Source organism: Bison bison, unplaced genomic scaffold (assembly GCF_000754665.1).
Source record: "Bison bison bison isolate TAMUID 2011002044 unplaced genomic scaffold, Bison_UMD1.0 scf7180017864213, whole genome shotgun sequence".
NCBI classification, from domain to species: domain Eukaryota; kingdom Metazoa; phylum Chordata; class Mammalia; order Artiodactyla; family Bovidae; genus Bison; species Bison bison.
The window spans coordinates 490,629-513,069 of NW_011494785.1; the positions used below are offsets into that span (position 1 = coordinate 490,629).

A 22,441-nucleotide genomic window follows, 5' to 3' on the forward strand; every position below is an offset into this window, starting at 1 on the left:
CTGGCCGGGAGCGGAAGGGGATGGCTTCGGGCCTGGGCTCCCCGTCCCCCTGCTCCGTGGGCAGCGAGGAGGACGACATGGATGCACTTTTGAACAACAGTCTGCCCCCACCCCACCCAGGTAACACCTTCCCCCAGGGCCCCCGGGCAGGAAGGAGGCATCTGGGCCCTCCCTAGTGGCTGTGGAGAGGCAGGGTTGAGTTTCTGGGCTCCCACCATGCAGCCTGAGGTGGAGGGCATCCGCAGGGAGTGGTTCCCTTCTGCGGAGCTCCGGCGCGAGGGGGGTGGAAGCCATGTGCCTCCTGGGCTCCGTGGACCGCGGTGCAAGCTTGCTGCACTGTCTTCGGGAACGCTCTGCGGATCCCGGTCGAGGGAGCTCTCGGGACTGGTAGGCTTTGCCTGGTGTGGGTCCCCGAAGGACTGCAGGTGCCTGGGACCCCTGGAGGCTGGGCGCGGCGGCAGCGGCGGTGAGGGGGTTGAGGATTGCTCTTGGAGGAGACCGTCAGAGCATCTCTGTTAGCAGGATCTTGTGGTTGCTGCTGTGGAAAAGAAAGAGGGAGTGCGGGTTACTCTCTGATTATTTTTAGCTTCTGATCAGTTACCGGCTTTCTGTGCAGTTTCAACTGTGTGAAGTTTGAATTGCGCTCCTCAACTGGGATCTAGAGCGCTTTTAGTCAGGCAGATTGTTGGAATGTTAAGAGTGGGGTTGGGGTAGGATGTCGTAGCCTGCAGGATACATTAGGAGGGGCACAAAGAACGGAGATGATACCCTGGGCACCCCTCTTTCTCTGGCAAGTCGGTTTAATCCTGGCTTTTTCCCCAGAAGGCTCTGCCCTGCTCAGGTAGCCTAGGGTTTGGGCTGGTGGTGTGAAGTGTTTGTGTAGGTGTGTTGGGGGTTGTGCTGTCTGTGATTTGGGGTGGCTCCCTTGGACTGGCCAAACCCGAATTGTTTTAACCACCCTGCCTGATTGGAATGACTCTTGTCTATCCTCAAATGATGATTGTTGTTATGTTTGTAAAGTGGATCTCTGTCTCCTCTGTCCTTTCTTCAGAGCACCTAGCTAAGTCACCTACTTGGTTTCTTCATCTTTTTGTTTACCTGCCATTTCTTCATCTTCCCTGTGTATATTAAGATGGGATCCTGCTGGCTCTGTTTTTGTTTCCCAGCAAACATCTTTCCCTTTTGCTTTCTCTCTCCTTAGCTCCAGCTGCAAGTTGAGGTGGTCTGGGAAAGATGGTTCCACGTTTGGCGCTTTCTTAGTTGGAAGTCTCTCCTTCCGCCCAGGGCCACTTAGAAGAGAGGATCAGTGTTCTTGTTGAGTCTTCAGCTGCTGGGATCAGAAACTGAGGCTTGAATCCTGTCACCGTGGAGGGCACGGTGGCAGATTTCTGTGCTGTGGCCCAGGATGCGGGGGAGAGTGATAGTGGCGAGAGGATCCTGTGCTGGCTCCACATCTGGGTTTCCCATTGGCCCCTCGGGCTGGGGCTGCCCCTGTGTTGACTGGGAACTGTGTGGGCTCCCAGGGTGAACTCTGCCCCAAGCTGTAATGTGACCCAGTTTTTCCACCTGCCACACCCCATTCCTGCCCCTATCCCAAATCTTCCTCTATATCAGCCAGTTTGCCTTTTGCCAGGTCAGCACATCTGCCTGAGAAGTTGGAGGGTCTTCTGTGGATGGAAGGGAGTCCCCTTTGCTTATGTGAATTGTCCCGGTCTCCACTTCCAGCTTTGATGGTGACTCTTAGAGATGTAGCTGACTGGGGACAGGGACAGTACGGGGATGACTTGGGAGAAGGGCCTAAGAAAATGGTTCTTTCTGCTGAGATCCAAGCTGGTGTTCCATTCCCAGGGGAATGGGAGGGGCTGTCTTGTGCCTGGCCTGATCCCCGGCTGAGAGGGAAAGGGGGAGGCTGATGGCGCTTTGTCCAGTGTATCTTGCTCCCCAGTATCTGCCCCTCACAGGAAGGGTGGAGCCAGAGGCATTTTCGGGCCAGTTCTGGGGGCCAGGAGCTAAGAACCTGTGTCGGAGGCTGTTGTCCACTATTCTAGGTGCTGCTCCCTTTTTCTCAGCTGGTTGGATAGGTGGCGGCCTGTAACCTTGTTAGAGGTGCTTTAGGATCTGTGGCCTGCACTCTGGGTAGAGGTGATGAGGAAGCTGAGTTTCAGAGACTTCTTGTGGGCTTCCATCCTGCAAGGAAGGCCAACCTTTTGGGTGTCAGAAAGAAGGTTGTGTACTCCGACACAGTACCGCCGAACTTTTGTTAAACCTTAGCTCTGATGATCGAAATCCTAACGATTGAGGGAGTAACTCAGGCCCTCTTGTGGGGTCACCCTTCAAGGTGTCTTGGGTATCCTTGCCTAGGACATTAGAATGGCGTCTTGAGAACTGTGTCATTCCAGGTAGTGTTAGGAGAAGTGGCGTTTGGACATGGGGCCAGGTGATCATTTGGGAAATCTATGAGGTGGTAGTCTTTTCCCCTCTGGCTACCTCTCTCCACCCCACCCCCTCCCCTGCCACTTCCTGTCTGTCCTCTGTTGGCAGCTGGGTGCCCTGGGCTGGCTTCTGTGGTCAGGAGCCATTTTCCCTCTCTTCAGTGGGTGAGGCATTCCCTCCTCCTCCACTCCCTTCTCGTCTCCCCCCTCCTTGGGCGGGGGTGGCTTGGGAAGGAGGGAGGAGGGAGCTGGTGCGCTGGTATGAATGTCTGTTACAAAGGAAGCTGCCTCCTGGCCTTCTCCCCCACCCTCGGTGCCCCTTCCCACCTATGCCTGCCCTGGAGCTCTCAGCATTACCCCAGGCTTTGTGTGTGCTCCCAGCCGGCAGGAGGCGGAGCCAGATGGGAGGAGGAAGGGGGGGAGATGGTGACAGCTGGGCTGATTTGGGCCCCTGGGGAGAAGAGGCTACTGACCCAGGAGAAGCCAGGAAGGAACAGTAGGGCTGGAGATGGGGAAGGGAAGTCCGGTTTGGGAGTGGGCATGATACTAGGCTGGCAAGCTGAACCTGGGGCTTAGGGGTTCTGGTGGTTTAGAGCAGTGATGAGCCAAAGGGGGTTAGTGAAGGATGTGGTTTCCGGGACCACTGAGCAGGTACTGTTCTGGGAATGTGCCAAGGGTGTTGTCTTTGGTTTTTGTTTTCTAGGTAGGATTTTTCATTCTCATTCTTGGTTTCTGGAATACAGGAGGGCTGGACCTATTTCTCTTCCTTGGTTAACTGTGTGCAGCTTGATTTGGCTGCCCTGGTGAGCGTATAGAGGACTTCTGCTCAGGATCTGGGCAGCTGCCTGAGGTGGGCCCAGTTTGGCCCTGCAGGCCTGTTGCAAAGATCTCCAGCTCTCTGTCTGTTTCTGTCTGGAGTATCAGCTTCCATTGGTGGTGTGTGTAGCAGCTCTCTTCAGTGGAATCTGGGACAAGAGGTGGGGGAATCAAGTCTAAAGCCTCTGGATTAGGTGCTAACCTTTTGCTATTGATCTCTTCCCTGCATACCATTCTTTGCTAAATAAATGTAGAAAACGAAGAAGACCCAGAAGAGGACTTGTCAGAAGCAGAGACTCCAAAGCTCAAGAAGAAGAAAAAGCCTAAGAAACCTCGGGACCCTAAAATCCCTAAGAGCAAGCGCCAAAAAAAGGAGGTGAGTGGGTGACTGATGTCATGGGGAGTAGGAGGAACGCAGGAGGAGCCCTGAGAAGGGCTGGAGGGCTGGGGCCTTCGCTTGCTGGCTCTGGAGTGGGTTGCCAGGTCCCAGGCGTCGCCTCGGGGCTGTCCTGAGGTCAGCATGTGTGTAGCATGTGTGTGTCTGTCTCCCTCTCCCCTCCTTCCCTGCTCCAGCGTTTGCTCTTATGCCGGCAGCTGGGGGACAGCTCTGGGGAGGGGCCGGAGTTTGTGGAGGAGGAGGAAGAGGTGGCCCTGCGCTCAGACAGCGAAGGCAGCGACTATACCCCTGGTAAGAAGAAGAAGAAGAAGCTGGGCCCTAAGAAGGAGAAGAAGAGTAAATCCAAGCGGAAAGAGGAGGAGGAGGAGGACGAGGATGATGATGACTCGAAGGTGCCTGCATTTCCACCTTCTTCTCTATCCTTTGCTTCCCAGACATTCTGCTGCCCCTGAGATTGAGTTCTCTCCTCCTGTTTCTAATGATTTGGTCTTACCCTGGACTTGCCAGCCTTAGTTGCAGCTCATATCCTCTGGTGAGTGTGGGCACTCGGAATCAAGCCTTGACCCTGCTCTCTCTGCAGGAGCCTAAGTCATCAGCTCAGCTCCTGGAAGACTGGGGCATGGAAGACATCGACCATGTGTTCTCTGAGGAGGATTATCGCACCCTCACCAACTACAAGGCCTTCAGCCAGTTTGTTAGGTAAACAGGAGGGTCTTGGGGATGGGGTGGAGTGCACTTCCGTTATCTCTTCTTACCTCCATCCCCATCTTTTATCTTTTATTTTTAAACTTTTCCTCTTCTGTTCCTGCCTTTTTTCCCCCAGACCCCTCATTGCTGCCAAAAACCCCAAGATCGCCGTCTCCAAGATGATGATGGTTTTGGGTGCGAAGTGGCGGGAATTCAGCACCAACAATCCCTTCAAAGGCAGTTCTGGGGCTTCTGTGGCAGCAGCTGCAGCGGCGGCAGTGGCCGTGGTTGAGAGCATGGTGACGGCCACTGAAGTGGCACCGCCTCCACCCCCTGTGGAGGTGCCTATCCGCAAGGCCAAGACCAAGGAGGGCAAAGGTGAAAATGGGACCCAGTGAAAGTGGGGGCTAGTGTGGTTGGCAGACGTGTGGATGCACTGTTCTGTCAGCCCAAAGATAGAAGGTAGGAGGGAGGGATGAATCTTGGATCAGGAGGGAAATTTGGGAAGCTCAGTGTAGAAATGTTTTAGGTGGGGCGTATTGTGTTGGGTTGGCCAAAAAGTTCCTTTGATTATTTTCCATAAGATGGCTCTAGTCTCGTTAGTTGTCCTTTTTTTTTTTTTTTTCATTTGAAACAGTTTTGTTAGATCGTATTGTGATGGTTGTCATATCAGTGTGCATTTAAAAAAAAACTACCAAAATTGAATTTTTGTGTAGTCATTTTTATATTGAAGATAAAAGAAGAAAGGCAGTATTTTGGCATATTATGCTTTATTATTTCAAGAAAGGTGAAAAAGCAACTAAAATGCAAAAAAAGATTTGTGCAATATGTGGAGAAGGTGCTGTGACTGATCGAACGTGTCAAAAGTCATTTGCAAAGGTTTGGGCTGGAGGTTTCTCGCTGGACAATGCTCCCTGGTTGGATAGACCAACTGAAGTTGATAGCGATCAAATTAAGACATTAATTGAGAACAGTCAATATTGTATACCACATGGGAGATCGCTGACATACTCAAAAAATCCAAATCAAGTGTTGAAAATCATTTTCACTGGCCTGGTTATGTTCATCGCTTTCATGTTTGGGTTCCATGTAAGTTGAATGAAATCTTAACTGTATTTCCATATGGAATTCTCTACTTAAATGTAACAAAAACATTCCATTTTTAAAACAAATTGTGATGGGCAATGAAAAGTGGATGCTGTACAGTAATGTGGAACAGAAGAGATCCTGAGGCAAGTGAATTGAACCACCACCAACTACATCAAAGACTGGTCTCCATCCTAACAAAGGTGATGTTGTGTTTGTGGTAGGATTGGAAAGGAGTCCTTTATTATGAGCTCCATCAGGGTAAGGCAGGATTGCACATTTCTTTGATGACAAGGCAAAAATAGTTATAACCTGGCTGAGAAGTTCCGATTTATCCACCCTGTTCATCAGACATTGCACCTTCAGATTTCCATTTATTCTTATCTTTATAAAATTCTCTTAATGGAAAAAAGTTCGGTTCCCTGCAAGACTGTAAAAGGCATCTGGGACAGTTCTTTGCTCAAAAAGATAATAAGTTTTGGGAAGATAGAATTATGAAGTTGCCAGAAAAGTGGCAGAAAGTAGTGGAACAAAATGATGGATACATTGTGCAATAAAGTTCCTCCAACGTGAAAAACGTGTCTTAACTTTTACTTAAAAAGGCACTTTTTGGCCAACCCAGTGGAAATACTTTGGGTGGTGAATATTTCCTTTTCCCCATGTTCTGCTCTGTCATGGATGTTTGGACTGCATGATCTCACTTGCTTTCTCCTGATTTAGGTCCCAATGCTCGGAGGAAGCCCAAGGGCAGCCCTCGTGTCCCCGATGCCAAGAAGCCTAAACCCAAGAAAGTAGCTCCCCTGAAAATCAAGCTGGGAGGTTTCGGTTCTAAGCGAAAGAGATCCTCGGTGAGAGCCCAGCCTGTCCCTGTCCCCTGGTGATGGTGCCTTAGCCCGTGGAGAGGATGGTGGCTTAGTTCAGGATTCACCTTTCATGATGGTTGCTGAAGTATGTGGGGAGTTGATCATAGAACAGGGATCTAGGCTCACTGTGTAAGTCCTTGCCGTGCTTGCAGTGCCCCGAGTGAAGAGCGATTCCCTTGCCTCCCTTCTCCACCACTCTCTCCTTCCCCTTGGCCTGAACCTTGAGCCGTATTTCCTCTCACCCCATTAGAGTGAGGACGATGACTTAGATGTGGAGTCTGACTTCGACGACGCCAGTATCAATAGCTATTCTGTTTCTGATGGTTCTACCAGCCGCAGTAGCCGCAGTCGCAAGAAACTGCGGACCACAAAAAAGAAGAAGAAAGGTGTGCTGCTTTTCTGTATCAATATGTGATGGGCTGAGGGGAATGACTGGGAGGCATCTCCCTAAGGAGATGGGGCCTGGGCTTCAGGGGTGGGGGGAGGTGGTCGTTTTCTAATAACTGGGCTTTCCCTCTTCCTTGCCCAGGCGAGGAGGAGGTGACTGCTGTGGATGGTTATGAGACAGACCACCAGGACTACTGTGAGGTGTGCCAGCAAGGCGGAGAGATCATCCTGTGTGACACGTGTCCCCGCGCATACCACATGGTCTGCCTGGACCCGGACATGGAAAAGGCACCCGAGGGCAAGTGGAGCTGCCCACACTGCGTGAGTGCCTTGCCTCAAGGGCGGGGGCTTGGGCGGGGGGAGACATGCTGGTGCTGCTGGCTGTGGGCTTTCGGATGCTCTTGGAGGAATACAGGGTGCGGTCCAACTGGGCGAGGGTGGGGGGTGGTTGTAACCTGACTCTGTGGTCTTCAACTTCAGGAGAAGGAAGGCATCCAGTGGGAGGCAAAGGAGGACAATTCGGAGGGCGAGGAGATCCTGGAAGAGGTTGGGGGAGACCCTGAGGAAGAGGATGATCACCACATGGAGTTCTGTCGGGTCTGCAAGGATGGCGGGGAGCTGCTCTGCTGTGACACCTGTCCCTCCTCCTACCACATCCACTGCCTGAACCCCCCCCTCCCAGAGATCCCCAACGGCGAATGGCTGTGTCCCCGCTGCACGGTGAGTGCCTGGCCCCAACTGGGCTCAGACGAGGGAGGCGTGGACCAGCCCAAGGGTTCACCCCTCTTCCATGTGGGCATCTCCAGGCTGAGGTGCAGGAGAGGCCACTGGAGGGCTGGAGGCCTTTGAGCCCCGAAACCGGGGTTTTCCTTCCTTTGTGGTCCTGGGATGCCTTTCTCCTGGGAAGCTATAGGACTGACTTCCAACAGAGCTGATGCTTTGCCTGTTCTCCCAAGTGGGATATAAATGAGGTTTAGCACTGTTGAACTTTGCCATTTGATAATTGGAATACATTCTTAAATGTGGTTGTGTTATACATCATTTTAATGGATATTTCTTGGTTTATGTCTTTTCTAACAGTTATTTTATGTGATTTTAAGCTATGGAAATGATGCTAGACAAAAAGAAAATTCAATCAGTTTTCTTATTTGAGTTCAAAATGAGTCATAAAGCAGTGGAGAAAACTCACAACATCAACAGCACATTTGGCCCAGGAACTGCTAACGAATGTACAGTTCAGTGGTGGTTTAAGAAGTCTTGCAAAGGAGATGAGAACTTTGAAGATGAGTGTAGTGGCCGGTCATGGGACGTTGACAGTGACCAACTGAGAGTAATCCCTGAAGCTCATCCTCTTAAAACCACATAAGAAGTTGCTGAAGAACTCAACATCAACCATTCTACGGTTTTTCAGCATTTGAAGCAAATTGGAAAGGTTTTGAAGTGTCATCTTCTCTTATTCTATGCAACAATGACGAACCATTTCTCAATCAGACTGATACGCAATGAAAAGTGTATTTTATACAATAACTGGTAACAACCAGCTCAGTGGTTGGACTGAGAAAATGCTCCAAAGCATCTCCTAAGCCAAATTTGCACCAAAAAAAGGTCATGGTCACTGTTTGGTGGTCTGCTGCCGGTCTGATCCACTACGGCTTTCTGTATCCCAGTGAAACCATTACATTTTGGAAGTATGCTCTGCAAAGCGATGAGATGCACTGAAAGCCACAGCGCCTGCAGCCAGCATTGGTCAGTGAAAGTGTGTTAGCTGCTCAGTAGTGTCCGACTCTGCAACCCCATGAACTATAGCCCACCAGGCTCATCTGTCTGTGGGATTTCCCAGGCAAGAATACTGGAGTGGGTAGCCATTTCCTTCTGGGGATGTTCCCGACGCACAGATCGAAACCCAGTCTGCTGCATTGCAGGCAGATTCTTTATTGTGTGAGCTACCAGACCTACAGCAATGAAAGGGTTTGATTCTTCTCCATGAAAGCACCCAACCATACATGACACAATCAACGCTTCAATCAAAAAGTTGATGTTCAATCAATGTTGAACATCATGCGGTGTTCACACAATGTTCAATCAAAAAGTTGAACAAATTGGGCTACAAAATTTTGCCTCATCTGCCGTATTCACCTGACCTCTACCTCTATTTCTCCCAACTACTGCTACTTCAAGCAGCTTAAAAACTTTTTGCAGGGAAAACGCTTCCACAACCAGCATGATGTGGAAAATCCTTTCCAAGAATTCATTGAATCACGAAGCCTGGATTTTAACACCACAGGAATAAACATATTTCTCATTGGCAAAAATGTGTTTATTGTATTAGTCCCTATTTTGATTGATAAAACTGTGTTTGAGCCTAGTTATAATGATTAAATGTTAAATTTCACAGTCCAAAACTGCAATTATGTTTGCACCAATCTAATAGATTAAGCGAGGAAACCTGGGCTCCAGGCCTGTGACTTCTCTGTGCCTACTTGCTCTAGCTGCTAGCTCTGTTAGGCAGATAGGAGTGATGTCACACCAGTCCTGGACTAAGTCCAGAAACAGGAGATTCTATTCTCTCTCTCAAAGGGTTTTGGGATAAGACTGTAATTGAAATGAGATTTTACTAACTATGAGGTTGAAGCTGCTCTCAGGTATACATCTCCTCCCTATGGTAGTGCTTTGGTATTGACTCATCTCTTTTTCTCTCTTAGTGTCCAGCTCTCAAGGGCAAAGTTCAGAAGATCCTAATCTGGAAGTGGGGTCAGCCACCATCTCCCACGCCAGTGCCTCGGCCCCCAGATGCTGATCCCAACACTCCGTCCCCCAAGCCCTTGGAGGGGCGGCCGGAGCGGCAGTTCTTCGTCAAGTGGCAAGGGATGTCGTACTGGCACTGCTCCTGGGTGTCTGAGCTGCAGGTGAGCCTGGGAGAGACTGGATGGGGGCGGCAGTGAGAGTACAGCCTGTGGAGAGAAGGGTGGCTATCACTCTTGCTGATGTCTTTCTCGTCCTGCTTGCAGTTGGAGCTACACTGTCAAGTGATGTTCCGAAACTATCAGCGCAAGAATGACATGGATGAACCACCCTCTGGGGACTTCGGTGGTGACGAGGAGAAGAGTCGGAAGCGGAAGAACAAGGACCCTAAATTCGCTGAGATGGAGGAGCGCTTCTATCGCTATGGGATAAAGCCCGAGTGGATGATGATCCACCGAATTCTCAACCACAGGTACCGATGGAGCCGGCCGGGCATCCTGGAGGTGGGCTGCGTATCCTCAGGGGATTCAGAAAATGGACCTCACCAGTAACTTACAGTCGGACAAGACACTCAGTGTGTTATTTATTAACTGACTGAATCCTGGCCTTTGAGCCATAGACTGTAGATTAGAGATCATTTTTGGTGCAAAGACTGGTAGACCAGATGTATTGGTTCTGAATCCATGTGGCATCTGGCCTCATTAGAGGCCTGGTTTGGAACATCTATTGTTGGCGGTTTCTGAGAGCAAGACTGACTGGGGAGCTGAGCAGGGGGCCTTCTGGCTCAGAGCTTTCTCCTCTTGACCTTACAGCGTGGACAAGAAGGGCCACGTCCACTACTTGATCAAGTGGCGGGACCTACCCTATGACCAGGCATCCTGGGAGAGTGAGGATGTGGAGATTCAGGACTATGACCTGTTCAAGCAGAGCTACTGGAATCACAGGTGAGCGACCTCAGTGATCAGAGCTGCTGCTTATTGAGAAGGACCCCTGGCAGCGCTGTGACATCTCTGTCCTCTTTAGGGAGTTGATGAGGGGTGAGGAGGGACGACCAGGCAAGAAGCTCAAGAAGGTGAAGCTGAGGAAGTTGGAGAGGCCCCCTGAAACCCCAACGGTTGATGTGAGTTGGCAGAAAAGGGCGGGCAGGACGATGTGTCTTCTGTGCTCCTCTGACGGTGGTCTAAGACATTCAAGTCGGTGTGGCTAAAATGCTTCACACAGATGGCTTCCTGGTGTCTCCACGTCTCTGGAAACCAGGAAAAGTACTGGGAATACTTTTATTTTCTTTTCCCTCGTCAGAAAAGCAAAAACATAGGCATAACGTGGAGGAGTCACACACCAAGCTTTTATGAAACTTGTTTTGGAACCTGCGTCTTTTGAGCCTTAATTCATGGCTCAGTTCCTTGGGGTTTTGTGTAAAATATGAGTAAGGTTAAGGTTAAAAGTAAATTTATGGAGAACGTAGAACTTTTCACCTGGTAGATCCTGACTGGTAGAATTATTGTGCTGCCAGGGAGACTGTGACGTGTCAGTCTTCTAATGTCTGTGGGACCAAGACCTCCATCTTGCCTTGCTTCTTGCAGGACCCTAAGTAAAACACAAACTTAAAATAACCGTTAAGCACCTTTTCCCCTGCCAGTCTTTTGTGGCGTCCTTGAGTAGGCTCTAGTGAGCATGTGTGAGGAGGAGCAGCTACTGTCTTAGGGAAGGAAAGGAATTCCTCACCAGCTCATGACTTCCTCTTTTCCTCCTTCAGCCAACAGTGAAGTATGAGCGCCAGCCAGAGTACCTGGATGCTACGGGTGGGACCCTGCACCCCTATCAGATGGAAGGCCTGAACTGGCTACGCTTCTCCTGGGCTCAGGGCACCGACACCATCTTGGCCGACGAGATGGGCCTTGGGAAGACGGTGCAGACTGCAGTCTTCCTGTACTCCCTCTACAAGGAGGTACGAAAGCTGGGGCTACTGGCTTTGTGTCTGGGGGAATGTTCTGTGTTCAGGGTCTTCTCTTGCACTCCCAAGAGACAGAGAAAGGAAAAAAAAAACTAGTCTCTGACCTGGAGAACAGTGTTGAGTTGACAGTAAGAGAGACCTAAGTACCCAGAGACAGATGGGAGGGAGTGGAGCCTTGGGGAGGTTAGTGGTGGGTGCCCGGAGCCTCAGTCCTGGGGGTCGGCTGGGCGCTGAGATGACCAGAACTGTGGGTGAAGCCAGTGTGGAGAGACCAGTGTGTGAGCTCCCTGGAGGCAGGCCTGGACCTGTGGGAAGGAGGCAGCTGGGTGTGTTTGTATCCTGGGGAGGGAGGAGGGGCAGCAGCAGTGCACAGGCCAGTCCTCTGCCTGCTGGAGGGGCCGGGTACCGGACAGTGGACACTGGGGTTTTGTGTGGGGTCCTGAGTCCTCACTCTCCCTCTGCTCTTCTTCCTCACAGGGTCATTCCAAAGGCCCCTTCCTAGTGAGCGCCCCTCTTTCTACCATCATCAATTGGGAGCGGGAGTTTGAAATGTGGGCTCCAGATATGTACGTGGTGACCTACGTGGGTGACAAAGACAGCCGTGCTATCATCCGAGAGAATGAGTTCTCCTTTGAAGACAATGCCATTCGTGGTGGCAAGAAGGCTTCCCGCATGAAGGTACCTGAGAGAGGCAGGGGTAGGGTAGAGTTGTTGCTATGGCGTCCTTGAGTCTGGTCCCTGGGGTGAGGTGAGAGGAGGGAATTCCCCCACTCCCACCCTCCCGGGCCAGTCCCTTGACTCGGCCTGGATACGAGTGACCAAGTCACCTTCTTGTGCAGAAAGAGGCATCTGTGAAGTTTCATGTGCTGCTGACATCCTATGAGTTGATCACCATTGACATGGCCATCTTGGGCTCTATTGACTGGGCCTGCCTCATCGTGGATGAAGCCCATCGGCTCAAGAACAATCAGTCTAAGGTGAGGGGCCGGGGAGCTGTGGCCTCCAGTTTTAGGGTTCTGGTACCATCTACTCAGGAAGAGGAGACCTAGGAGCACGGGAGACGGAAAAAGGATCTCTGCCTTCCTTACTCACTCATGATAGATAAGGCTTGGAGGCCAGGCCTTAGAAGAGAGATGGAGGACATTGCTGGTGGTCCAGTGGTTAGGACTCTGCACTTCTACTCTGGGGTGGGGGTGTGGGGCACGGGTTCATTAGCTAGTTGGGGAGCTAAGATTGCAAAGTGTGGCTGAAAGAAAAAGTCACTGTGGAAAGAAGATAAAGAATAATAAAAAAAAATTTTTTTTAAGAGAGAGAGAGGTAGGGGCAGGGGCTTAACTGCTGGGCGGTAAAACGGGACTTTACAAAGAAGTACTGGAGTCCTGTTTTCATTGCACTCCACTTCTCTCCATCTGCTTCACCAGTTTTTCCGGGTTCTAAATGGCTACTCACTCCAGCACAAGCTGTTGCTGACAGGGACTCCACTGCAGAACAATCTAGAAGAGTTGTTCCACCTGCTCAACTTCCTCACCCCTGAGAGGTTCCAGTAAGTGTGTGCTTGTCCACAGTCAGCTCCTCATCCTTCCTGCTCCTTCTGCCTCCTGCGTCATGTCCCTTCCCTTCCCCTCTCCAACAGCTTCTTTCCTTTTCCTTCTGAAGCAATTTGGAAGGCTTCCTGGAGGAGTTTGCGGACATTGCCAAGGAGGACCAGATTAAAAAGCTGCATGACATGCTGGGCCCTCACATGTTGCGGCGGCTCAAGGCTGACGTGTTCAAGAACATGCCGTCCAAGACAGAGCTGATTGTGCGTGTGGAGTTGAGCCCCATGCAGAAGTGAGTGTGGAGAAACGGGGTGCTGGCTCCGTTTGGCAGACACAGCTAGACACGCCGGCCCGTCTGTGTGGTGTTTGCCAGTCCTCCCCGTACTCTGATGTGAGATGGGTGGTGACCAAGCCAGTGAGGCTCAAAGGAACCTGTGGCCGGGGTGCTGGGTCCAGAGTGCTCAGCGCTTCCTTCCCTTGTTTAAAAGGATGGCAGTGGCGCTTCTTGGGTTTCCTCAGTCCCAAAGTGAGAGGTGCTGGAAGGAAGGCCCCAGACCCTGGAACCACATGGTGAGCCAGGTGACGACTCTCGAGGGTGATATCTCTTACCCTGTCGTCTACACAGGAAATACTACAAGTACATCCTCACTCGGAATTTTGAAGCCCTCAATGCCCGAGGGGGTGGCAACCAGGTCTCTCTGCTGAATGTGGTGATGGATCTTAAGAAGTGCTGCAACCACCCATATCTCTTCCCGGTGGCCGCCATGGTAACTCTGCCACCCCTTGTCCATCCCTGGGTGGGGACTGCTCCGTGTGGGGTTTCTTTATTTTTTTTCTTTTTTGCTCCTCTCTAGGAAGCCCCTAAGATGCCTAACGGCATGTATGACGGCAGTGCCCTCATCAGAGCATCCGGGAAATTATTGCTGCTTCAGAAGATGCTCAAGAACCTCAAGGAGGGTGGGCACCGTGTCCTCATCTTCTCCCAGGTAACTTCCGGGTAGCAGTGGACAGCTCAGAGACGTACGGGAGGAGTTTCGTCTAATTAATCCCGTAATTTAACTCTGCTCCTCTTCAGATGACCAAGATGCTGGACCTGCTAGAGGACTTCCTGGAACACGAAGGTTATAAATATGAACGTATTGATGGGGGAATCACTGGGAACATGCGTCAGGAGGCCATTGACCGCTTCAATGGTAAGAGGGGAGGAATGGCTTTGATCCTGGCATCTTCACTCACTCAGAGCTCTCGACCTATCACTTGTTCTCTCACATCTGTTTTTCTGGGTAGTGGTTCAGGGTCTTTTGTCGACATGGAAGAGTACTTTTGAATTTCTTGACTGGAAGAATGTATCAGATTATTTCTGGGAGATTGTTAATTCCCTATGGAGTCTTTGTTCTCTCTGCTGAAAAGAAGGGCACTTCATTTAATCATCTTCATTGCTGAGGCCTGGGAGGGACCCAGATTTATCCAGATTTACCAAGCCCAGATAGCAAGCTAGTGGCAGGCTTGTCTCAGTAGCTGCTACCACCTCCTCCTCTTTTTTTTTTAGCTTTATAACTTGAGATAGTTTTGAACACAAAAGTTCAAAAAAATAACATAGCGAGTCCATGTATACCTTTCACCGGGCTTTTCTTGATAACTTACATGACCACAGTACAATGTTCAAATCCAGGAAATTAACATTGGTGTCTAGTATACTACTAACCAGGTCATAGACTTGAACGTCACCACTGACCATGTGTCAGGATCCACTCACAGATCCCACATCACTCATAGTTGTTGTCTCTTCCACTTCTTCATTCTTTTTTACTCATGATATTGATATCTTTGATGGTGACTGGTCAGCTTCTTTATAGAATGTTTAGCTTTTCTAATACCAGTCTAGTTGATGTTTTCTCATGATTTGATCAATGTTAGACATTTCGGGCAGGAGTCTGCAAGAGTGATGCGGTGTCCTTTTCAGTGCATCATTCCCAAGGACTATGTGACAGTGATAATGTTCCACTGCTGGTGTTGGCCTTGATTACTTGGTTCAGGTGGTGTCTGCCTAAGTTCTCCCCTGTAAGGTTTTCTTCATTGTGATTGATAAATTCCTTTAGGGGACACTTGAGACCATGGTGACATCCTATTTCTTCTTAAACTTTCACATACATCTCAGTATCTGTTGTTGCTCTTTGCTTACGACACCATTATTGATACTTCGGTGTTTGCCTAAAGAGGTGTGTTTTTGTTTTTGTTTTTTTTTTAATTTTTTTAATTCAAGTATAGTTGGTTTACAGTGTTGGGTTAATTTCTGCTGTACAGCAGAGTGATTGAGTCATACATATATACAAGTCTTTTTTAAAAATATATCTTCTTTTTCATATTCTTTTCCACTGTGGTGTATCACAAGATACTGAACACAGTTCTTTGTGCTGTACACAGTAGGACCTGTTGTTTATCCATCCTATATGTAGCATTTTGCATCTGCTAATGAGGTTTTGTATATCTGATGCTCCTTATACTTTTGTTCATTGGAATTGTGGTTCCTCTCTTAGCACCAGGTGCTCAGCAGTTTTGCTTCCTGCTTTCCACTCGAGCTGGGGGCCTTGGAATCAATCTGGCTACTGCTGACACAGTTATTATCTACGACTCTGATTGGAACCCCCATAATGACATCCAGGTGAGCAGAGGCAGCAGCCTTGGCATATAGTAACTTACTGGAAATGCACAGTGTTCTCTGTGAGGGCTCCACCATCTGGAATTAGTTGTTTCAGGGGAAAACAATAGATTCTTTTTAAATGTCTTTTACCTTATTGTAAGCTGGAGAGTTTGGGTTCGCTCTGGTCCTGTTTTGGGTAACACGGTAGAGGATAGTGTCTGGGAGCAGGGGTGCAAAAGGAAGTTGCATGAGGCAAGCTGCAGCTCGAGCCTCATGCTGGGTTTGGCTTACTATGTGAAAGTCAGGGCAAAAAAACACGGTTACTTCAGTTTTTGTCTTCGTTTTGTATCCAACTCCAGGCCTTTAGCAGAGCTCACCGTATTGGGCAAAATAAGAAGGTGATGATTTACCGGTTTGTGACCCGTGCGTCTGTGGAAGAGCGCATCACGCAGGTGGCCAAGAAAAAGATGATGCTGACGCATCTCGTTGTTCGGCCTGGGCTGGGCTCCAAGACTGGATCCATGTCCAAACAGGAGCTTGATGATATACTCAAGTTTGGCACCGAGGAGCTGTTCAAAGATGAGGCCACAGATGGAGGTGAGCTGGTCAGGAACTTGTGTTGGTGTGGGGTGTGGCTGCTCTAAAGGGCATCTTTGATCCTGAGGGTCTTGGGACTCAGACCTCAGGTCTGTGGGGCTAGCTTTCTCCACTGCAGCTGCTGATGCTAACTGGGGGTGTGGACCCCTGATTCTTTATAGGAGGAGACAACAAAGAGGGAGAAGATAGCAGTGTCATCCACTATGACGATAAAGCCATTGAACGACTGCTGGACCGGAACCAGGATGAGACTGAAGACACGGAGCTACAGGGCATGAATGAATATTTGAGCTCATTCAAAGTGGCCCAGTATGTGGTGCGAGAAGAAGAAATGGGGGTGAGTATGAGTCCAATGCGGTGCTTGGTGATTCGTCCAAAAGTTGGAGTTGAGACCACGACGGTATTTGAGACGAGGAAAACATCTGTAGGCAAATTAGTACAGTGATTATTTTTTCACCTCTTTGAAAAGAAATTCTGTAAGTATGAGCAAATCACATTCACTTCTTGGACGTAACTGGCCACATTTCACACTCAAAGCATTTATATTAACTGCTTTATTAGACTCTTACTTTATTTTCTCTTATGCATTTTATTAGCTCTATAAATAGACTTTGGATTGCTAACCCAACTGTCTCCAGAGAAAAGGTAGGAGGTGTGATATGTACTTAGCCTGTCTTCCTGTACTTTTGGAAACAATTGTTTTTCCTTTTTCCCTTCTGTTTCCTGGGTCTTTTAAAACAGAAAACAAAGAATACTCAGTTACGAATGTGTGGACTCTAATATTTTTCCCCCAATGTAATAATAGAGTATGGAATTAAAGAAGAAAAAGTCTTTCCCTTCTGGTCCCCTTTGAGCCACCCAGGTCAAGGTTCTTTGAATTGACATCAGTTTCTGATGATCTTTGACATCTATTCTCATCCTTCCAACTCTGAATCATTCCTCTTGCTGTTTTTCTGATATGTATCTTAACCTCAGTGTTGTGTGCTTATGGCTAAAAAGTCTGACTGGTCTGCAGCCTAGTAGTCTTCAGTCAAAACTGCCCTCCTGTCAGGGTGGCCCACATTTGGGAGGGACCCTGGGAGGGACCCAGGGCAGAAGGTGCTGAGTGGCTGCAAGAGAGGGCTGGTACTCTCCCTCCCACTGTTAACCTTTCCTGACGATGGCCCTCTAGGTGGCTGCATAAAGTTTTATTTTTTGAATATTACAGCCCTCCATATGTGTAGCTCCTACATCTACAGATTCAGTTGTGCCCTGTGTGGTACTGTAGTATTTACTGTTGAGAAATATCTGTGTGTGAGTGGACTCATGTAGGTCAAACCTGTGTTGTTCAGGGGTCAGCTGTAAGTCTCCTGATTCAAAATTCAGAAGCTATAGAAGTATCTCTTCCCCACCCCAGTCCTTTGGCTACCTAGCACCCTCGCTGGGGATAAGTGATATTTATTTTACAAACTATTTTATATACATGTAAATCACATATGTGTGTATGCATATATATAGACGTGTATATACACAGAAACACCTTTTTCCCTTTTTCTTTTAAGGAAAGTAGTTTTTTCTAAAGTTGAAGTATTGTTCCACAGGGAAGTCCCCAGGTCCTCTTCTAAGTGAGGTATAGCAGTAGACAAGGAGACATGGGGCTTGGATCCTAGTGAACAGTAAGAAGGGAATTTCCTGGTGATCCAGTGGTTAGGACTCCACGCTCTCACTACTGAGGGCCCAGGTTCAGCCTTTGATCAGGGAACTGGGATCCTGTAAGCCACATGGCACAGCCAAAAAAAGAAGGGAGTGGTTATTCTTTTCTGCTCCTTGTGGTTAGACAGGGTCCTGAGACAGTTTTGAGCAGTGGGTTGTTGCAGAATCCTCAGTTCGTGGCTGAAGCATTTATTTGTTGGTGTAGGACTCTCTAGTGCTGTCTTCCTCCTCTGTCGTGTGAGCACGTCCAGAGAGAGGAGTATGAGATCAGAGCAGTCTGGAACGCTGAGGCCCCCACACTGGAGAGAGGTATCTGTTCTGGAGAGTCCGCTGGATCTGTAATGGACATTGTAGGAACAAGAAATAAACTTCTGTTGTGTTAAATCACACCACACAAAAATGGGAAGAATAGTTGATTTACAATGCTGTGTATATTTCTGCTGGGCAACAAAGTGATTCAGTTATACTTTTTAATATATATATGTATATATACACATTTTCTTTATATATATTCTTATCTGTTATGTTATCATAGGATGTTATATATAGTTCCTTGTGCTATACAGTAGGACCTTGTGGTTTATCTCTTCTATATATGAAAGCTTACATCTGCTAATCCCAACCTCCCACTGCAGTCCCTTCCCCTTGGCAACTACCCGTCTGTTCTCTAGGTCCATGATTCTGTTCCATAGGTCCATGATTCTGTTCCATAGATAGGTTTGTGTCATACTTTCAGATTCCATGTATAAGTGATATGGTATTTGTTTCTGACTATGATCATTTCTAGTTGCATCCCTGTTGCTATGTAAGGAAAGTGGCTTCTCCATGATGTTCTGTACCTCACTTTTGTCTACCTGATCTTAGAAGATTTATTTTATCCAAATCAGTACAGAAAGAACTTCTGCCTCACCCCCCTGTGTAATATGTCACCATTTGAAAGTACCATAATTTATTTACTTAAAAAAATGAGATATAATATAAAATACTATTATATTAAAGGTGTATGATGTGATTTGGTATATCGTATCAAATCATAATGGTTTGTATGTATTGCAAGATGTCACCCCAGTAAGTTTAGTTCTGTTACCATATATATAGTATTAACTTTTTTTTCTTGTGATGAGAGCTTTTAAGAACTGTTCTTTTACTATAATAGCAACTTTCAGATATGCAGTATGGTATTAACTAGAGTTTCCATGCTGTGTATAAAATCATCATAACTTAAATTTATACCTTTTGACTCTCTTCATCCATTTCACCCCCCCATAATTTATTCAGGTTCCCTAATGGTGGAGATGTAGGTTGTTTCTTATATCAATGCTGTTAACAGCTTAATTCTAATGTAAAGGATTTGGAACTGGTGGTCCTAAACTATCGGAAAAAAAAAAGTGAAGACTTTCAGAGGAGCATAAACATTATGGGGATATAAGAGGATATGTAATTTTTTTTTCACAGTTGATAAACTTTTATGAAGTTTATGAAGAACAGAAAGGGCTTATGGCCCTTCTACTTTATTGCTTGGGAGAATCTTCTGCAGTATTTCAGAAGCTTCTCCATTCTGCCTTGCTAAGGCTGTAATCTCTTTCCTACATTTTACCATCTCCCAACTGTTTGTGTGTCAGTAAAAGGGGTTAAAAGAATGCATATTGTCTCTTCATCCTTCTATCTTGTGATAACAGCTTGTCCTGTCAATTAAATTTCTTTCAAGTTCTTAGGTTCAAGCAGGTACACCATGTATTTCAGAGCCAAGTCATGAACAGCAGCTAACAGAGTGGGAACTGTGAGGACCAGGGGTAGCTGGGGGTGCAGCAGCCCTGAGTCCTGGCCCTCCCTCTGCCCCAGGAGGAAGAGGAGGTGGAACGGGAGATCATAAAACAGGAAGAAAGTGTGGATCCCGACTACTGGGAGAAATTGCTGCGGCACCATTATGAGCAGCAGCAAGAAGATCTGGCCCGAAACCTGGGCAAAGGAAAAAGAATTCGTAAACAGGTCAACTACAATGATGGCTCGCAGGAGGACCGAGGTGTGTGTGGCCGGCCCCGCCCCCCACCCATGGGCCGTTCCACTAGAGCAGTGGGCCCCGCTCATCTGCCCTCTCTCCCTCCAGATTGGCAGGACGACCAGTCCGACAACCAGTCCGATTATTCGGTGGCCTCAGAGGAAGGTGATGAAGACTTTGACGAACGTTCAGAAGGTGAGGCCCGTGCCTTTCTGTTGGATTTTTACCTGTTGCTTTGTCTAACATCCTGATCAGCGTCGCTCACACGTCCTTTTTCTTCTTGTAGCTCCCCGCAGGCCCAGTCGCAAGGGCCTGCGGAATGATAAAGATAAGCCATTGCCTCCTCTGTTGGCCCGTGTTGGTGGGAATATTGAAGTGAGTACCACTCGGTCCTAGGGCAGGGTGGGTGTGAGTGGCTGTCGGGTCTTGGGGGAGTTGGGTTGCCTCCCTCTCACCTGGCTCCTTCTGCCCCCAGGTTCTTGGTTTTAATGCTCGTCAGCGAAAAGCCTTTCTTAATGCAATTATGCGCTATGGGATGCCCCCTCAGGATGCTTTTACCACCCAGTGGCTCGTGCGGGATCTGCGAGGCAAATCTGAGAAGGAGTTCAAGTAAGTCGAGTGTTCGGTTGAGCACTGTAAAGCAAGGCCTCTGAGTCCAGGTTTTTCTGCACACTGGAGCCTGCTGTGCCAGGAGGCACTTCTGCTGAAGCTGGAAGTGCAGCTGCTAGGAGAAGGGCTCTCTGTTCCCTGCTTCCCCAGCAGAGGACCTGGGGCACACCGTGGGGTCTGGAGACCAGCTCTCAGCACCATGGCGGGCTTTACCTCACATGGAGCCACAGTCATTTCCAGCATGAGGCCTGACTGCCCTGCGGGTGGGAAGGAGTCTGGTCTGGGAGCTGGCTGCTCTTTAACCTGTTTCTGTTTCTTTACCACAGGGCTTATGTCTCGCTTTTTATGCGGCATTTATGTGAGCCGGGAGCAGATGGGGCCGAGACCTTTGCTGATGGCGTCCCCCGAGAAGGCCTGTCTCGCCAGCATGTCCTTACTCGGATTGGGGTTATGTCCTTGATTCGCAAGAAGGTGAGCCCTGAGCCTCCCTCGGTGATCCAGGGCTTATAGTGGGAGCTGGAGAGCCAGCAGGGAAGGAGCCTAGTTGGACTCGGGTCTTCAACCTCTTGTCCCATTGCTGCAGGTTCAGGAGTTTGAACATGTTAACGGGCGCTGGAGCATGCCTGAACTCGCAGAAGTAGAGGAAAATAAGAAAATGTCCCAGCCAGGGTCACCGTCCCCAAAGACTCCTACCCCCTCCACTCCTGGGGACACACAACCCAATACTCCAGCTCCTGCCCCGCCTGCCGGTGAGTGCTCCTGGGTGTTAGTCCTCTGTCCTCTTCTTTTTGTCCTGGCCTGTGGTTTTTCTGTTCCCCTGTGCTCAGTTCTCAGGGGACTCCGGCAGGACGCACAGCAAGCTCCCTCTCAGTTTAGGAGGGCCGTCCTGAGAATAGGGCTGGCTCTTAAAGGCACGAGAGGACAGTTTAAGATGAGACAGACTGAGAAGGCATGACCTTCTCTTTGATCTGGGACCTTCTTAATTAATGTCTATTGTTGGTCTGCAGAGGATGGGATAAAAGTAGAGGAAAATAACCTCAAAGAAGAAGAGAGTGCAGAGGCAGAGAAGGAGGTGAAGTCTGTACCCCCTGAGGCCGCCGTTGAGGTGAGAGGGTGACAGACGCCACACTGGAGGCCGTGGGATTGGCCCATTCTCCCTGTGGGAGGCTGGCCCGTCTGCTTCAACCTCTGTCTTCTCTCTTTTGAAGTGTACACAGCCCCCTGCCCCTGCCTCAGAGGAGGAGAAGGTCCCAGTGGAGCCTCCTGAGGGAGAGGAGAAAGTGGAAAAGGCAGAGGTCAAGGAGAGAACAGAGGAAGCGATGGAGACAGATCCGAAAGGTATGTCAATCTGCATGCCCTGCAGACCCTGCGAACCAAAGGACTTCGACTTGCAGCCCAGCTGGAGGCAGTCCAGAGGAACTGACACACCGAAGACTCTTTCACCCCTGAGTTTAACTGTGGGCTTTTTGTCCCTCAGGACATCTTTTATGACTTTAATCATTAAGGTTTAGGTTTAGGACTATTTCAGATCTAACAGAGGTGGGGAGCACTCTTGTTTAGGTATGTTCTCAGTGCCATCTATTCCCCCCAGGTAATGCTGATGTGGAGAAGGTGGAGGAGAAGGCAGCAGTTGATCTGACTCCCATCGTGGTGGAGGACAAAGGTGGGTGTTTGGAGAAGCCAACTGTACTGTAAAAGGACTCTATTGCTGAAAGGAAGAACTTTGTCTCCCAGACACCTCTCCGCCCACAGGCTCCCCATCCATACTGATAGAATCATTTTATCCCAAGCTAAAAGACTCCCCCTCTCCCCGCCTGTGATGGTCAGTGGGCTGGTGGCACCTTTTTGTGGGTTTAAGAAACAGTTACATGTGGGGACTTCCCTGATGGTCCAGTGGTTAAGACTGCTCTCCCAACGCAGGGGGCCCAGGTTCAATCCCTGGTCAGAGAACTAGAGCTCACATGCTGCAACTACGACACAGTGCAGCCAAATATATACATA

The 22,441-nt window shown here is 48.9% G+C and overlaps 1 protein-coding gene across 3 annotated transcripts in view; it reads left to right on the plus strand.

The window, feature by feature from the left end:
- Positions 1 to 6: 6 nt before the first annotated feature.
- Positions 7 to 22,441, plus strand: part of CHD4 (chromodomain helicase DNA binding protein 4) — a 28,773-nt gene continuing 6,338 nt past the window's right edge. The window contains exons 1-33 of one of the 3 annotated variants that reach the window (XM_010844967.1): positions 7 to 120; positions 3,503 to 3,624; positions 3,822 to 4,037; positions 4,226 to 4,344; positions 4,469 to 4,710; positions 6,139 to 6,266; positions 6,532 to 6,667; positions 6,811 to 6,989; positions 7,149 to 7,388; positions 9,371 to 9,574; positions 9,677 to 9,882; positions 10,223 to 10,354; positions 10,434 to 10,530; positions 11,167 to 11,358; positions 11,842 to 12,042; positions 12,204 to 12,341; positions 12,786 to 12,907; positions 13,021 to 13,194; positions 13,528 to 13,669; positions 13,757 to 13,888; positions 13,978 to 14,095; positions 15,440 to 15,564; positions 15,903 to 16,140; positions 16,302 to 16,477; positions 19,675 to 19,855; positions 19,940 to 20,026; positions 20,118 to 20,206; positions 20,307 to 20,440; positions 20,767 to 20,911; positions 21,024 to 21,189; positions 21,448 to 21,545; positions 21,649 to 21,778; positions 22,032 to 22,103. In XM_010844967.1, the coding sequence (XP_010843269.1) occupies positions 21 to 120; positions 3,503 to 3,624; positions 3,822 to 4,037; positions 4,226 to 4,344; positions 4,469 to 4,710; positions 6,139 to 6,266; positions 6,532 to 6,667; positions 6,811 to 6,989; positions 7,149 to 7,388; positions 9,371 to 9,574; positions 9,677 to 9,882; positions 10,223 to 10,354; positions 10,434 to 10,530; positions 11,167 to 11,358; positions 11,842 to 12,042; positions 12,204 to 12,341; positions 12,786 to 12,907; positions 13,021 to 13,194; positions 13,528 to 13,669; positions 13,757 to 13,888; positions 13,978 to 14,095; positions 15,440 to 15,564; positions 15,903 to 16,140; positions 16,302 to 16,477; positions 19,675 to 19,855; positions 19,940 to 20,026; positions 20,118 to 20,206; positions 20,307 to 20,440; positions 20,767 to 20,911; positions 21,024 to 21,189; positions 21,448 to 21,545; positions 21,649 to 21,778; positions 22,032 to 22,103 (4,981 nt within the window). In that variant the 5' untranslated portion in view covers positions 7 to 20. Of the gene's footprint in view, positions 121 to 3,502; positions 3,625 to 3,821; positions 4,038 to 4,225; positions 4,345 to 4,468; positions 4,711 to 6,138; positions 6,267 to 6,531; positions 6,668 to 6,810; positions 6,990 to 7,148; positions 7,389 to 9,370; positions 9,575 to 9,676; positions 9,883 to 10,222; positions 10,355 to 10,433; positions 10,531 to 11,166; positions 11,359 to 11,841; positions 12,043 to 12,203; positions 12,342 to 12,785; positions 12,908 to 13,020; positions 13,195 to 13,527; positions 13,670 to 13,756; positions 13,889 to 13,977; positions 14,096 to 15,439; positions 15,565 to 15,902; positions 16,141 to 16,301; positions 16,478 to 19,674; positions 20,027 to 20,117; positions 20,207 to 20,306; positions 20,441 to 20,766; positions 20,912 to 21,023; positions 21,190 to 21,447; positions 21,546 to 21,648; positions 21,779 to 22,031; positions 22,104 to 22,441 lie in introns of all 3 variants that reach the window. The other 2 variants (XM_010844968.1, XM_010844966.1) reach the window with 2 other exon arrangements.